The sequence below is a fragment of the Amphiura filiformis genome, chromosome 2, assembly GCF_039555335.1.
Source record: "Amphiura filiformis chromosome 2, Afil_fr2py, whole genome shotgun sequence".
Lineage (NCBI taxonomy): Eukaryota > Metazoa > Echinodermata > Ophiuroidea > Amphilepidida > Amphiuridae > Amphiura > Amphiura filiformis.
The window spans coordinates 80370506-80388558 of record NC_092629.1 but is presented as its reverse complement, the minus strand read 5'-3'; the positions used below and the strand labels follow the sequence as shown (position 1 = coordinate 80388558).

Here is an 18053-nt window from a genome sequence, read left to right as displayed (position 1 = left end):
TACTCTTATCTAATATTGAGCAGATTAGAATACATTTAGCTGAGATATTACCCATGCAAAACCATTTTTTTTACATTTTGACCCCCCTGAAAACCAATGTCAGACATTTTGCCCCACCACCAACTTCAGGTATGTTGAAGATAAGATCTTGGACATCATTTCTGAGAAATATTGGCTTGGGGTCTTGATGGCTTCAACACATCAGTTAGGTTTGCCTACTCCATAGAGTTGTACACATTTTTGATTTTGCATGTTTGTTTTTTGTTTGTTTGTTTTATTTCTTCTTTAACCTGGGACACTCAATCAGTTGAAAACACAATTAATCATCTGTTCTTCCTTGAGGCCCAGGGAAGTGATGCCAGATTTGAATGCATGTATAATGATTTAATGTACAACTCTATGGAGAAGGCAAACCTAACTAATGTGTTGAAGCCATCAAGACCCCAAGCCAATATCTCTCAGAAATGTTGTCCAAGGACATATTTTCAATATACCTGAAGTTGATGGTGGGTCAAAATGTCTGACATTGGTTTTTAGAGGGGTCAAAATGTACAAAAAAAGTACAATTGGGGTTTTGCATGGGTAATATCTCAGCTAAAAGTATTCTAATAGGCTCAATCTTGGATAAGAGTAATGTCCTACCAAAGGGCTCTGACTGGCAAAAAAATGGACAATAAAATTATTTTTACTTTTGGAGTTCTGACCCCCCAAAGTTGGTCCTGGATCACGAAGTTGCATTTTGAGGGCCCTATATCTTTTAAAGTAAAGGAGTTACAAGTTTTCTGATGCCAGATTTGAATTCTACACAAAAAAGTACCCCAGGATACATACTTTTCAAAGTTGTAAAGGGTTCCCTTTATACATTTATGGACCTCCAAACGTCGTCTTTCACGTTGCGACATATATTTTACGCTGACCCCTAAATTTCAAATTGATGCCACGGGAAAACTTAATGGAGTATGAAGCTCAAATTTTCAGGATTTTACTTTCTCATCAATATCTACCACCACACAGAAAAAGAAAAAAATGAAGAGGTGCTGCGGTGCACATCCCTGGAGTTGACATGGAATGGGTCCTATATAATAACTATACAATAAATAAATCAATATTTAAATATTTAAATAAATAATGCCGATCCACCAAGCACCCCCACATCTTTAAAACACACAAGAGAAAAAAATCACTTTTTACCTTGCATCCGCTCGTTGTTTTCGTCGCTTGCTGAGAATGTGTCCATATGCACAACGTTGTTCCATCTTAATTGTACGCGCAACAATTTGTTCATCGGAACGCTTGCATACTGATAATGAAAAAATGTGAACATTAGATATAAACTCCTCAACAAAAGTTTGGAAAGTTTTTTCAAGCATCTGTATCTCAAATTATTTGTGACATATTCATATCGTGTTGCATATCACTGGATAGCTACAATACTCCCCTTTACAATGACACCCTATTTGAAACCCCACTACATTCACAAGCCGTGTACTCAGCCGTGAAAAATGTTATTGTTTCACATGGGGTGTCATTGTAAAGGGGAGTATTGTAGCTATCCAGTGATATGCAACACGATATGAATATGTCACAAATAATTGGAGATACAGATGCCTGAAAAAACTTTCCAAACTTTTGTTGAGGAGTTTATGTTTAAAACGAACATATTGTATGTGTCACTTGGAAATATTTAGAACTTCACTTGTCAAACACCATTGTTTCTAGGGAACAAAAGTCTGATGTCAAAAGGGGATCCGGTTCGAATCGGCACAAACTGTCTGATAGACATGCCGAAGGAAAAGAAGGCGAAGGGTCTTGTCTGTTTTGCTTTGTATAAAAAAAACCCCAATATTTAACAATCCCTGCAACCCTTTGAGTTCTTTGGTAGGTTTTATGAGTGCTCAACCGTCCCTCTCTCTTCTAAAGACATTCTTGCTCTTATATTCAATTTTAAGAATTGATGTAAAAGACACAAACCAGAACTTACACTCCCCTCGGAAAAAATATTTTCGTGTGAAATCGTGACAGAAGAATAAGCAAGGAAAAAGTATTTTCATAGGATATTTAGTAATTTAATATGGCTTGTATATAAGGTATATATACTAAAATGCAGTAAACCTTTACGAGCGCGTATTGTAATGATACATCGTGTATTTACTGCGTTGCACGCACTTGTCTCTGATTGGCTGCTGAGGCGATCTGTTGTTGCCGAGTGGAAATTTATGAATGAACTGTGCGCCGTACGCGTTGTTAGCGCCGAATTTGCAACATTATGGTAGTCGCGCTCGTCAAAGGTTTGCTGCATTTTAGTATAGTTTATATTTAGAAATATAACGTATCGGCTCCCGAAAAAAACAAAGTGACAATCACTTCGAGTCACATTATAATGTAGTCTTCTCCGCAGCCAGTTTGGTTACGCTCACTCCACACAAACAGTCTGCCAATGATAACGAACTGGTCCTTTTTGATTGGGTAACGGTTTTCTGGCGCGACGTCAACCAGCTTGGCTTCAAACAAGGCTTTCAATTGGTCGATCGGCTAGAGAGCTACTTCATATTCATGAGCAATTTTGACTCGGAAGAAAGCACTTGCGAGATTGCATCGCTCGCCAGCTGACTGAGGTAGATCAAGTTCCCGTATGTACAGCTCTATGTGTACATAGGTGTAGCCAATCAGAAACGGCGTTATAAGTGTCCATTGACAGACTGCTTGTGTGGAGGGAGCGTAACCAAACTGGCTGCGGAGGAGACTAATTATAATGTTTTGATATTTACCCATGACTGCTGGAGTCCATTTGCATTTGGACGTACACCGACAACATCCTAGACAAAATCCAGTAAAGCGGATAATATGCTCTACAATGATCAAAGGTGGAGCCAAGTATGGTCTGTTGAAATATTCCTTTGTAAGTGAGTATTTCAGGAATTTCCAGTGGACGTCGTTTTCCTCTTCCACCTTGTCAAATGTGTGGCTGTTAACACAATACAAATAGAAAAGTGTTTAAGTGGCCAATGTATTTACTCCTTTTAAATAATAGTGGCCAGAGGTCCCTATAGGTCTAACTTCAGAAAAAACACTTTCCCGTAGGAATTATGTATACAACAACACGCATGAGGGGTGATATAGAGTGACAAGTAATCAAGAAAAGAAGTTGAATTGGATCTAGCTGAAGTCTCAGTTTGATTATTTCTCACTTTTAGGTTACATTAATGAATAATATAGCTGCCCTATGAGTTTTGTAAACTAATTGAGTTCATGTTCCACAAGTTGCGGTAAATATCTATCTAGCTCTTAATCAGAGACCTCGTGATGTCAAGTCCAGTTTAGTGACTATAGGGCACAACACTCTGATCACCACAGACTCCGAGATCCATCTGATCGGGAAATATTTAGTGACCGCTGCTGCCAGCCGAGATTCAATTGCACATCTAGAGTAACTCAGAGAGGTTACGTCATGGTGTTCACATTTTGACACATAATAACCTTATTAAGGACTCAAATCAAGGCTCAGAAGCTGAGCTATATTTATAATGCTTACCTGAACATTGCAATGAGAAGATTAAGCAGCAACACATTGGTGAATATCATGTAGAGTGGTAGAAAAAATATACCCCATCGGGAATTCTGAGGACACGGTGTCGCTCCAAGTGTTATGGCCGTTTCGTTGTTCGAACATGCACTGTCTGCGTCCGTTGCTATTGATATTTGGGCGAACAATTATAAAAGACGTATTTTACAAAAATCATTGATATTTGGCTTGTTATCATGGTAAAAGAAGAAAAACTACACATCCATTTCTACGTCGGTAGTTGCGGCTGAGAAGGGGAACGGTTTCAGCGATATAAACGAGTCGCTATTTTTGCAAAATATAGTAAAGGGACGTTGGTTCCAAATCTCGAAAATGTACTTATTATTTCTACTTTCTGTATTTATTTCGGCAAATCCCTTTAGTCCAAATCCCACTTGTTCCAGTCCCAGTAAGGACATGTCCCACTTAGTCCATGTCCTGCTTAGGCCATTTCCCACTTAGGTCATTCCCACTAGGGCCATGTCCCACTTAGACCATGTCCCACTAGGGCCATGTCCCACTTAGGCCATGTCCCACTAGGGCCATGTTCCACTAGGTCCATGTTCCACTAGGTCCATGTCCCACTAGGCCCTATTTCCCACTAGGGTCATTGCCTACTAGGGCCATGTCCTCACTTAGGCTGTGTTTTATCTCACTCTATACTTCTTTGTGCCAAATATGTAAATTGAATTTCAAGTAATTTTGTATGTCTTAATTTTATATTATTATAAATAGTTGTTCTTAAATATGATAATTTGGTCATTAAACTGATACGCAAACGAAAATAATTTTTTGTTTGGCTAAATATCACAACAGTTCATCTACATGTAGTGTGCATGAAAGTCATTTGAATTATCCAAGAAAAGACCCCAATAAAAATTGGATATAAAATGTGGACCCCTCCATACTCACAAGCATGCAACAAAAATGTTCACTTCACCTGTCTAAAAATATGCTTTTGTGGGTTATTTTGAACAGTTTAACATGAAAAAGCGGTCCTTTTGTAATTAGTCTGGGGAGGGGAATATTTTAAAAGCGACGTGTATGTACCTACCGGAGTCGGGAAGTAGGGGCCTTATATTGTTTTAAAAAATGGGATTGCTATAAAAAAATCTTAAGGTGGTCATTTGGTACAACATTTTGAAAAAAGGGTCATTGGGTACACAATTTTTGAAAAATACATTGTCACGTCATCGGATAGAAAATGTCCCAATTATCATGATTATGCCGAGGCACATACCCATCACTTCTAAAGTTGAGTGTCCCTGAGGAATTTTTCTTTTAATTAAGACCTTGGATAATTGTACTCAATTCAATTTATTTCCATCAAAAATACTTAATTAACACCAAAATGATTAAAAAACACAAGATGGAGGAGATGCAACAAAAGGCAAATGCCTGCAAAAGTGTTGCACCACCTTACAAAAAAAATTAAACACACACACATAACAACTAAACAAAACAAGTGCGGAGGCCTAACAAATAAGGATAAACAAAAATAAATAAGTCAGTGTTGTTAATTTACCGGCAAATTAAAAATGACGGTTAATCAACCGGTAAATAAGCATTAATTTACGTTCATACATACACGCTATATAACAGCGCTCGTGATTGGTCGTCCCGGATGTGAGATCGTCGGGTAAGGAAAATCATGTTTTTAATAATGTATTTGTAATTTTTTTATATATTGTTTTGATGATATAAGAATCATAAAATATTCAGGTTTGTATGAACGTGGTTCCTTCATATATCCACACGACTAAACGGCCGTTTATGCCCTCGGGCACAAACAACCGCCCAGCCATGAAAATACATGAATGAACCCCTAACATAATTTAAATTATGAAAATACACAAAATTGCAAACTTAAGTACTTACTAAGAAACTAGGGGCCTAAAGCATTTAAAGTATAGGATAATCTTGTAACAAAAAAACAACAACAACTCAATGATAACATAACCCCAAGCCGAAACACTTCACCACTTCACCAAAATTTCACCATATTCAAGGGAAAAAAAAAGCTTTCACCCCACCCTCCACCCGCAATCCAGCCAAACTGCAACGTTTCCAGGGAAAAACAATTATGGTGATAATTTATCAGAAATTTACCGACTCACAAGACTGGAATATCTACTACTCATTTGATCATTTGTATTACTTAGGAAGGAAGAGATAGCTTTCTTAAAAGAATTCAAAGTTATTGCATCCTTAACTGATTCAGGTAAACTGTTCCATAATTTTGGTCCTGTGTTAAAAACAGTTTTAATTTTATGAATTTCATGTCGGAAATTTGTTCTGTATCTAGTATCATATCCATGAAAGCTCCCTAATTCAGTAAAAATATGATCAAATGATGACGGAAGTAAACCCTTCTTGTACTTATACATGAAAATACCCAGCTCTTTGTTATATATTTCAAAAATGTTCAGAGTATTATATTTTTCAAACAATGGTTTTGTATGACACAAGTATGAGCTGTTTGATATTATTCTTATGGCCCGTTTTTGAAGCTTGAATACTTTCGTTAAATAGGTCATAGGTGCATTACCCCATAACAATATTCTATATAATAAGTAAGGTAAGATAAAAGAACAGTATAATTGATACAATGAATTTTTGGGCAAGAAGTGCTTGACTTTGTTCAAGACACCAAGATTTCTGGAACATAATTTGCAAACATTTTCAATATGAGATTTCCATGTCAAATTTTCGTCTATAATCATGCCTAAAAACTTTGTACTAGTAATTCTTGTCAGTTTACAACCGTCTAATTGAATTGATTGATCTACCTTAGCATTCTTCGTTTTGTAGGCCGTTCCAAGTAACATTAAATTAGTTTTAGAAGCATTAAGAGATAATTTATTACATTTGAACCAATTGCATACTTCTTGCAGTTCATTATTCACTGTATCATAGAGAACGTTAATATCTTTATCAGAAAAAATGCAGTGGTATCATCAGCAAAAAGAATAAACGATAGCAGTTTTGAAGTATTACAAATGTCATTCATGTATAGAATAAAAAGTAGTGGCCCAAGTATAGAACCCTGAGGTACACCACAAATTACTTTTTCATGCGATGAAACTGTATTATTAAATTGAACATATTGCTTTCTGTTTGAAAGGTAATCTGAGAACCATGCATGAGAAATCCCACGGAACCCATAGTGATACAGTTTATCCAGTAAAATAGTATGGTCAATGGTGTCAAAGGCCTTTGACAGATCCATAAAAATACCTACAGTTAATTTATCATCATCAATAGCTTTACTAACCTCCTTAACAAAATCTAACACAGCCATATAAGTGGTATGATTGTTTCTGAATCCATATTGCTTTTGATACAAAATATTATTTTTGACCAAGAAATCACAGCACCTGTTATGAACAATACGTTCCAAAATTTTAGAAAAAGTGGGTAAGACAGAGATAGGTCTATAGTTACCAAAATGTTGTGGGTTGTCTTTTTATAAATGGGAACAACTTTGGCTAATTTGATATCATCAGGTACTGTTCCAGTACTAAGAGATAGATTAAATAACATTTTCAATGGATAGCAAATTTCATTCGCTACTGTTTTAATGAGATCTGATTTGATATTATCATGGCCAGGGCTTTTTCTATTCCCAAGCTTTCCAATGATTTTAGCAATTTCTTCCTCATCTGTAGGTCGCAGAAAGCATGTAGCACTAAAGTGAGTATTTTTCAAATATGAGTTGTAATCATTACCAGTGTGTTTAATGCTAGAGGCTAAAGTTGGGCCTATACTGGAAAAGTACTTATTAAACTCATTAGCAATTTCCTTTGGGTCAGTAAGGGTTTCATTATTTTTGATGAATTTATCCGAAATAGGTTTTTTTGAAGTCCTAAGGATAGAATTCAAAATCTTCCAGGTGCTCCTCATATTGTGTTTTTCTTTATCTAGCAAGCTGCTGAAATAATTTTGTTTTGCCAAACGAAGAGTAATATTAAGTTTATTACGATACATTTTGTATTTTTGAATATTATGTTCTGTTGGTCTGTTTAATGATTTTTTATATAATAGATTTTTTCTTCTTATACATTTCATCAAAGATTGTGTAATCCAAGGGGACTTTGGTTTATACTTCATAGATGATTTCTTTAACTTCTTTTTTGGAAAACATTCATCATACAACAAATTAAATTTATTAATAAACGACATATACGATTTGTTGACATCATCAGATGAGCACACATCATCCCAATCTACACATCCCAACCTTTGCTAAAAATAAGCATATTTTTTCGCTCAAATCTGTGATTTCAATATTATTATCTTTGCTAACATTTTCCTTATAAACTGATAAGTCTGTAGATACAAAAGTTGGCAGGTGATCACTGATGTCGGTTAATATTATACCAGCCTTTTGTTTATGATGAGAATTTGTAAAAATATTATCAATAAGGGTCGCAGATCGTGAGGTAATTCTGGTGGGTTTTGTAATGCTTGGATACAAAGAGTAAGATGTCATTATGTCAATAAATTCATTGGTTGGTGCATGCACATCTTCATTTAGCAAATTAATATTGAAGTCTCCCATTATATACAATAACTTATTTTCATCTTGTGTTTAGATAACAAATCTTCTACAAGTAACATAATTACTATTAAGAAATTAAAGGCATGCGTTTTCATTGCCGAAATGTGGCATTTATCAAATTCAAAACTTAGGACAAAAATATGTTGAATGATTCATTACAAGTTTTGTGTTACTGTTTATGAGCTTTCTATGTTTCTTTTTAATATCTAGGTGACTATAGTGAGTTTTTCCCAGTTTTGCCGGTTTAAACCCGGGCAAAAATTGGAGGGTTTTGCCAATTTTTGCCACTTTACCGGCAAAACATGTTTTTGCCCGCGAAAACCGAACCCTGCAACACACAATGAAAGAAAGAAACAAACAGTTGGATGATAACATTAATATCAGCAGCATAATATATATGTGGGGCCAAAATCTTTACCCTCTTAATCTTGCACACATTTATGCCAACACAATTTACAAACCTGTTAAACAGCCTGTTAAGTGGTCTAGATAATATTAATTTCTGTTCATGCCTTCTTTTTCACATGCATATCTCCGTTTCCTTTCTGTTCTTCCAATTTTGTCATCTTTTCTTGTACATGTAGGGCTATGCATTGGTCCGAATTGGACATGGACATAGTGAGACATGGACCAAGTGGGACATGGACCTAGCGAGACATGGACCTAGTGGGACATGGCCTTAGTGGGATTGGACCAAATGGGATTGGACCAAGTGGGAACTGGACCTAGTGGAAATGGTCCAAGTGGGAATGGACCAAATGGGATTGGATACACATGATACACGTTTGTTTTTTTAGTTTTCTCAAAATCACTCTCGATGGACTTGTATGGGTTTTGTATCATGATGCAGTCATGTCTACAGTAGAATTCATCTCGACCTTTGCAGGACTTAAACCCCATTAAAAGCTATTAAACCAAGATAACACTCATTGAAGCAGCTCAACTGATTAAATCAGATCTTCTCTGGTTGTGCACAAGTGTCTGTTTTCAATGTGCGACATCGCAATAAAGCTGGTATTATAGCTTCAGTTGGGTAACCGATTATAAAGGAAACGAAAGGAAACAATGGTATGTGTATCTTTGTTCACGAAATGAGACAAAGACCTGCTTTTTGTTAACCAGCATTCTTCAAAATGAGCAACATAATGATTGTTGACTTAACACGGTTTGGAAATAATTTCTTCATATTTTTGGTGTTATCTGTCGTTTACATATCCTTCCTAAAACACAAAAGTGCGACCCTCTCCAAACATCTAAATTAGCTAAAAATTTAGGACATGTTACAAAACTATATTTTCTAGAACCTATTTAGAATAGTTTAAATGTAGCTTTTACCGTTTTTTGTGGCATCCTTCAGAAGTGAGCGGTCCGATACCAATATTTTCGGTCAAATCTCCATTCAATTAACACGGGGAGTTGGCTAGCTATGCCTTGCCCTCACTCATATTTTACAAAAGTGCGACCATTTCTGAACATCTAACCTAGCTGTAATCTTAGGTCATGTTAGAGAAATATATTTGCTAGAAGTTTTGGAGAATAAATAAAATATTGGCTGGTTATTTTTCACACAGTGATGTTAACTAGGCAAGTGTCCATTCTTCCAACATACATCATTTGTAAAGGTCACGCGTCAATGGTGAGAGCACTGTGTATTGTGTATAGGAAAACGGACAGTAACTGCAGTATGTTCATGTATTCATTGGGGAAGAGGGTGGAAGCGCTGGTTATCTAAAGTCGCCTTTGCATATAAAAATGACATTGCGATTTCACATTTTGAACTCCAACGTTGTATAAAACGCAGGTGTTACGTAGAAATAAGCTGATTTCACGACATGTCGAAGTTCTTGCAACGCACCTAACTTTCAGGATGAAAAAGTCTCATTTTGAAAGTAAAGTCATGATATGTGGATTTAGCGATACATAATCTATCAAAATAATGTTTTTGGGCAACATTAAGCAGCATGTTATGTCAAAATTTTAGTCAAAATCAAAAGCGTGCTGTTTGAATTATGCAGAGACTCGACGGTAGCCTGCGGTCACCGTTAACTTTTCAATCACTATGCCCTCTATCGACCTAGATGAGATATCATCTAGATATATACAAATATGTCAACTTGTGGAACAGTCTGAAATAGAATGCAAAGACACTGAATGCAAGTGTAATCGTAGCCTCGTGACGATGGTTTGTAAGACGCAGAATGACCCCCAAAGTAAAAGACACAAGCATGAATATGTAAATCCAATTCCAGTGATTCTTGATATAATCCTTTGTTCCAGCAGCCTTGTTCACCTTCGTGACGAATAAGCACAATCCAGTTTGGAACCGAAACTAGCAATATTTAACACCGTATTAACGTACGTAAAAACGTACGTTAAACGTACGGTACACGTGCTGTGTATGGAACATCGCAATCTCTCTATTCTCTACGCTTAAACGGAGACAATGATCCGCTTTAAACAAATCATGCAGGTTTGTTCTGCGACTACAAGCTATCAACCGGGGACTGTTTTTGATATTACGCACTCTGTATTTTAGGCTGTTTGCAGTACATTGCCCATGTTAGCTAAACGGAGACGGTCCCCAGTATCACACACCCACTGTTAGAACAAAAAATAAGGACAATGTTGTAGATTTACTTTTTTAAGTAAAAAAGTAAGTAATTACCTCGAATATCTTCAAGAAACAGTTCTCCATAAATCTGAAAATACGGCCGATACAATATCTCTGTGAAAACAGTTAACTGGTCCGTAACATGCGGATACAAAACTGCCTTTACTGCGACGCCGTATCCAATCATGACTATCACAAGTATGCCCATGAAGACACCTAAGTCGATCAACTGTAACACGTATGGTAAAAAGGATCAGTGGCATTGGTATACCAAGCGATATTTTTTGAGGGGGGACAAATTTTAAATCTTGCCTTAATAAAATGAACTCCACAAATTTGCGTCAATCTCGGCCTGGAATTCCGAGCCGAAGGGAAATATCAATTAACCCACATCTACACTCTGATTCATGAAAATATACCGTGTGTTTTTTTTTCCATTTGGGCTATACAATCAATAGCCTTTGTATATATTTTTACTACATAGATTGACCACCCATCGAAAACACCACAGGCCAATGCACATTTATTAAAAAATCCTTCTTACTAATATCGGTCATTGAGATAACCATACGACATGTACAACAAAGAGTCTATTAAGGAGCTATATAACTGTGCGCTTTTGTAACATCAGTTTAGTAGTTAGGCCTATTTGAAATTGATGAAGACATTGTAATGTTAAACGAAGGGCACTGTTTATTTCGACTATATATTACTCAGTTTCAGATCTCGATTGGGAGTCGGGAAATAACATTTAATATAACATTATTACCTACTAGTTAATATGAAACAAGTAAACATACCATATTTCCGATCATAAGGATTTTGGGTCCTGTATACTTGAAATATGTCAACTTGTGGAACAGTCTGAAATAGAATGCAAAGACACTGATTGCAAGTGTAATCGTAGCCTCGCGACGATGGTTTGTAAGACGCAGAATGACCCCCAAAGTAAAAGACACGAGCATGAATATGTCAATCCAATTCCAGCGATTCTTGATATAATCCTTCATCTCTTGCTTAGTAGTTCCCAGCTGTAGAAAACAAAAGTTGGTCATGTAAAAGGTCTTTGGACCGACACATAGTTTGTTTTGTATTTCTAATGTGTAGTAATAACAAACGAAGAGCTGGTATGCAACATGTCCATTGTTATCAAAAATTGCATGACTTTTGATGGATATTTCGTAGTGGTAGATACACTCTTAGAAAAATATATCCAAACGAAGTCCCAAATATAGTCATGCATAAGGCTAGAAATAACAATTTTAGAGATTAAAATGGTTCTGAATTCTGAAAAGGACGGATAGAATTGCAGACTTAAACAATAAAATTTACGGTTTCTTTCCTAGTTCAGGTTCGAACGCTATGTCCGGCCGATTTTACTTAATCGCCCGAGTTTGGCCACTTTTTGCCATGTTCGCGTTCGTATCAAGTTTGAACAGCGTGAATGAACTTGCTTATCGTCAAAAATTTCAGAACAATTAAAGGAATGTTTTCCTTCACTTAATTAACATTAGTAAATAAATAATATGACATTTCAAATTTATAAATTAAAATACCACTTTAAATGACCCATTGTTTAACATAACTCATCTTAAGAGCACCGATAGTTCATGATTCAACTCAATTCAATCACTTTTGCTACACAAAGACACAAAGGTGTTTTAGGACTACTTCACACAGTTGGCCACATCTTCGTTTGTAGACCACCGATTTTATTGAAACAAAGATTATACAGTAAGCAAAATAATTAAGGTACCAGTTGTGTTCACCCCTGTATACCCTAGATAAAGACAAATATGTCAAAATGAAAACAAACAGCCAATGTCTGTACTCTTTAGCTCCGATTTAAGATCTTATTTGTTGAAATTGGTTGAGAATTAAAGAAACGGTGATCCAAAACCTAATGAAGATACGAAATAAAAATTTGCACTTTTTTGTTCTAATCAATGAAAGCACAACGCCTGTTTTTCGTGCTAATCAATGAAAGCACGGCGCTAGTTCTCTTGTTCGCTTGTTCTAATCAATGAAAGCACAACGCCTGTTTTTCGTGCTAATCAATGAAAGCACGGCGCTAGTTCTCTTGTTCGCGAACACCTTGTGTACAAGTCAATAGGGCATGCAATGTGGTAAACTGCAACTTTTAGATTTGCTTCTTCCTTGGGTTTTTAGATCGTCGTGTCTTTATTTCTTGAACAATTTCAAGCTAAAAGATGCAGCTATTGGCTGTTAGTTCCAATTATGACATATCTGCCTTTGTTTAGGATATACAGGGGGTAAACGTAACTGGTACCTTAATTATTTGGCTTACTGTATAGTAGCTTAGGAAATTACTTTGACAACATGCTTTTTAAATTGTATAAATTTGGGTGTTACAACCTATAGTTTAGGGTAATTTCCAGTTCCAAGAACCTTATTTTTCGAGGATTCTACAAACAGGACAGCCGAGAGCACATTTTGAGAGTTGTACTGAATCGTTGGTGTCATTATAAATGGTCTACCAGATACCTGCTTTAAGTGCTTTTTATTAAAAAGTGGCAGCTTTTGTGAACTTGACATGCAACAAAAATGCTCTGTACATCGGGACTGAATGAGCAATTCACTCTGTTGATGCTAAATATTCGTACTGGTTTTGCTTGCCTAACATGTTATGTTAAGCATCATTAATTTGATCTTGTGTGCTAGTTTGTAATGTTTAAATGTTTTTATGTTCCAGTGTATGATGCGTAAGCCTCTTCCCTTATTTGTATGATTATATTCGGCTGGCGGATAAGCATAGATTATTATTGATCTCATACACTGGTGTGTTATATGTTGTTTGTACTGCTTCTTTCCTATGTATATTGATATATTAAGAATAAAAATAGTTTGTAATGTTTCTATGTTCCAGCGTATGATGCGTCTTACTAAACAGCGGTTGAGTATGTTGTATATGCAACGAATGGAGTTTAGCTTAAGTTTGACACGCGGACATGGCATTTTACAATTACAGAATCATATCAAGGCAGATTTTACAATGGACTATAAAAATATCAACCGAACTCATACTTGAACTAAAATTTATATGTGTTTTCAATCAAATGATAACATGCCCCTCAGTACTGGCTTTAACATGAAAATGGTACTACAGGTTGTAACAATTAAAAAGTATACAATTTAAAATTAGTATTGGGCAAAATTTCACTCATTGATTGTATTGAGTATTACTTGGTCGTCAAGGTAAAGGGTTGTAAATTAAATTAAATTAAATTTTGTCTTTGTGGAAAACCACCACAATACCATTTACCTGTCGTATTTCTTCCAATATAAAGGTGATTCCCCATACAATGAGAAACCACTCCCATCCAGCAGGCCATCGATTGGATAGCTGATCAGAGACCATCACGTAGGTAAACAATGCTAGGAAGAGAATGTAAAACACCTGTTTCGGGGTATAAGAAGGAGTCATTACATTTTTTGTTTGGCATAATGTGGGTACTGCCCAAAATGAATTGTATACGCCATTCAAAGCCCAAGTTTGACGCATATTGGTCTTGAAGTGGTGGGCAATTTAAAACTCAATATGGCTGTCATCTAGTTAGATGTTATCAAATCAGTGCCATGTATTTTTAACTCATTTGACATGATAAATGTAAGTTGTTGTCACCACACTTTGTATAACATTCACGGCTGAAAATCATCAGGTAAAATCCTTTTGAAATGGCGGCCATTTTAAAATCTAAGATGTTAAAAATATTTTTCTGATACTTGGATGTTTGCTCTATCCAATGACACCTAAAAAGCACCCTGAACAAAAAATCCGGCACGATACATATCTCAATAGATGAAAATCATCTAAAATGTCAAAATGGCCGCCAGTTTGGAACAAATGTGCTTAATGACTTGGGATGTGAATGCCATATAAAGTTCATTTGGGACCTTAACCTAATATTATCTTACTATAAGGGAAATGTTGTGTGTTCGTTCGTTTGTGTGTTCATTTGACCATTAAAGGTTTTTTTTCTATTTTGATCTAAACAGTCATAATGAATTATACACGAGAAAAAAACCCCAAAAAAGCTGAGATTAACGCGGCTGTGTACTCTAGATGTTGTATCTTTCCCGAAATGGAGCTTTTTTGATATGTTTGTACTTGGTTATGTTTTTTATAAATACAAGGAAAGAAAATCCAGATTTTTAAACTCCAACGGCACTATTTTATGGAGTTTATTTCCCTCTTTCACTCGTGTTCGCAACTTAAACGGAAAGAAAATCTTTGTTGTACCAGCGGGGTACACGCGTGCAACAACGCATCGCGTTTTGTAGTCGTGCAATTTGTTAACGCACATATACGCTACGCATACGTGACGCTTATCTGCACTCGCGGCGCATCCTATAGAAGCACCACGGAAGCAATGATTTCACAAAATGTGAGGTTTTTTTTTCAAGTACTTTCCCCTCAAACTTTTCAAGGGGCTGTGGATTTAACCGACGTTTACGTAATGTAAGGTAGAAAAACGAGAACTGCCGCATTCTTCTGTGAGATTCGATGAAAGTGCAAAATGTGACCACTTTAAACTTCAAAGGCCATAACTTCAATGTTCACTTTTTCGGTAAAATGGGGATTTAGGTACACGATAACTCGATAAATGCAACATATAGGTAGGCTATTATGCTCATCGAAAAAAGCATGATCGACTAAAGGAACCGTTTTCTCATTTTTTATATTTTAGGCATCATAACATAACAAAACATAACATAACATAACATATTCTTTCCACATATGCAAAGTACATGTACAATAAAAACACAAGAACTTAATAGTACAATTTTACTAAAAAACATAGTGGGGTGAACTGAGAAATAAGCCAGAGGCCTGTCAAGTCCCAGACCCCATTATTAATATTATTACTATAACTTTTTGTTATCTGAAATAAAACAGTCTTTATAAGAAACTTTGAAAGAGTTCAGATTACTGGAGTGTTTAACTTTATTTGGGATATTGTTCCAAATCTTCACACCGTGGTAGCATTTCTAGTATTATAATTATGATTTTCTGCATTAATGTACACTTGTTGTTTAATGCAGGTGGCAACAAGTTATTGCAGTATTTATACATGAATGTACCAATATTTAGTCTACATAAGTCAAGAACTTTGAGTTGATTATATTTGATAAATAATGGATTGGAATGATTTCGGTACTCTCTATTACTGACTACCCGTAAAGCACGTTTTTGTAAAATGTGAAGCTTATTTTACCAACATTACATGTACCTACACTATACCATAATTAATATGTGAAAGGACCAGTGTATTATAAAGAGATATAAGTGCTGTTTCGGCAAGATACCTTTTGACCTTATACAAAATTCCAATGCTACATTTTTCACAAGTTCATCAATATGATTTTTCCAGGTCAGATTTTGGTCAACAGTAACACCAAAGAATTTAAAAGCATTCAAAAGATTTATTTATGAGTTATCAAGTGAAAGGTTAAAGTTATCATTAACTTGATTAGTTTTATTACAAGTTCCAAAATAGCATATAATTAGTTTTTTTAGATTAAGAGAGAGTTTATTTGACTTAAACCATGTGTTAAATTTACTTAGACCATTACTCAAAATATTATTTTAATATTTGAAATATTGAAATACTTGAAAGTATTTCAATATTTTGGTGTGATTCAAAAGCACTCGTGTCATCTGCATAGAGAATAAATGATAAGTCAGAAACAGAATTTGGAATTTCATTAACATAATGAAACCAAGAGGTCCTAAAATTGAACCTTTTGGCATTCCAGAATTAATTTGTTTTGTTGCAGATATATGACTGTTTTCTATTAGTGAAATAATCTTTGAACCAATCCCAGACAGTTCCCCTAAGTCCATAATGAGCCATTTCACCCAAGAGGATGTCGCGGTTTATAGTGTCAAATGCCTTGGAAAGGTCCAAAAATACACCAGCAGTGGTTCGATTTTGAAGCATGTACAATTTTGTCAACAAGCTTAGTTATTGCCATATTTTGTAGAATGCTTTGGACGGAAAGTAAATTGATTTTCAAATAAAATATTATGCTTAAAAATGAAATACATCTTTTGAAGAGTCAAATCCGTCAAGAATTGGCTACAAAAACTGCAAAAAAGGGACTTTTCGGTGCAAATAATAGTATACAAATATATACTGCCATGAGAGGTTCTGGTTAAAAATATGGGCCCGAGGTGAGATCAATAGTACTATTTTCCTGAGGGGCTCAGCCCCGAAGGAAAATAGTATTACTTGATCTCAACGAGGGTCCATAGTTTTAACCAGAACTTCGAATAAAGGCAGTATATATTTGTTTTATATACTTCATTAATAATTATGTTCTTTGTTCATTGATTGGTTAAAAGAAAATTATTTGACGTTTTGACTCTCCAGCTTCTATCCTGAGTTAACAGCACTACCAATTTAAGCACAACCTATATTTTGCCCTTAAAAAAAAATCGAATAGGCTAAAATCGGCTGACCAATTACAGCAGCGCGAAATCACGCTATGGCAGTTTCGCGTGCGTGAACTGTTCCGTCGCATCAAATGCGCGCACGCGGAAGGAATGGTCAAAAGTACTATTTACGGCTTGGAAGTACTATTTACGGCTCATCCGGGACATTGCAAATACTATTTACGGCTTAGAGGTACTATTTACGGATAGGAGTACTGATGGTAGAACTATTTTTGGTCATGTGATCTACTTTTAACCAATCAATGAACAAGAATATAGCAATGAAGTGTATAATGGGTGCTATGTACGGGCGATATGTGTCCATGACGTCGGGCGTGATACACATGCGCAATACGCAGGACGCGATACACGGGCCCGATACGCAGTACGCGCTCGGTGAACACGTCAGGCAAGACACGCTATGAGCCTATGACGTAATAAATACAGGAAAAAGAAAGTGTAGACAACATAAAGCGGTTCTAGAAAAAAACAGGAGAAAAAGGGCACGGGCACTATTTACAATGGTTTATACAGTAACAAAACGAAAACGGGAACAAAAATACGGGGGGAAAAGTATTCAAATATTTGTTAGAAAGCATAAACAGTATGAACCGATTCTAGAAATAAAAAAGAAAAGAAAAAGATGACAAACAAGTATGGTCACAGTAACAAGATGAAAACAGGAACCAACTAAAGAAAAGAAAGAAACTAATCAGGGAAAAAAGGATGCTAATTATAATGGGAACAGTACGGGGTTAAATAAATAAATAAATAAATAAATAAATAAATAAATAAATAAATAAATAAATAAATAAATAATTAAATAAATAAATAAATAAATAAATAAATAAATAAATAAATA

The 18053-nt window shown here is 35.6% G+C and overlaps 1 protein-coding gene across 1 annotated transcript in view; it reads right to left on the bottom strand.

Moving 5' to 3' along the window:
• Positions 1-18053, bottom strand: part of LOC140146673 (transient receptor potential cation channel subfamily M member 5-like) — a 30805-nt gene that overhangs the window by 4867 nt on the left and 7885 nt on the right. Inside the window, exons 4-9 of the mRNA XM_072168542.1 lie at positions 14018-14152; positions 11535-11765; positions 10789-10963; positions 3533-3689; positions 2769-2965; positions 1192-1300 (exon numbers count right to left, since the gene is read on the bottom strand). Coding sequence (XP_072024643.1) covers positions 1192-1300; positions 2769-2965; positions 3533-3689; positions 10789-10963; positions 11535-11765; positions 14018-14152 — 1004 coding nt within the window. The remainder of the gene's footprint in view (positions 1-1191; positions 1301-2768; positions 2966-3532; positions 3690-10788; positions 10964-11534; positions 11766-14017; positions 14153-18053) is intronic.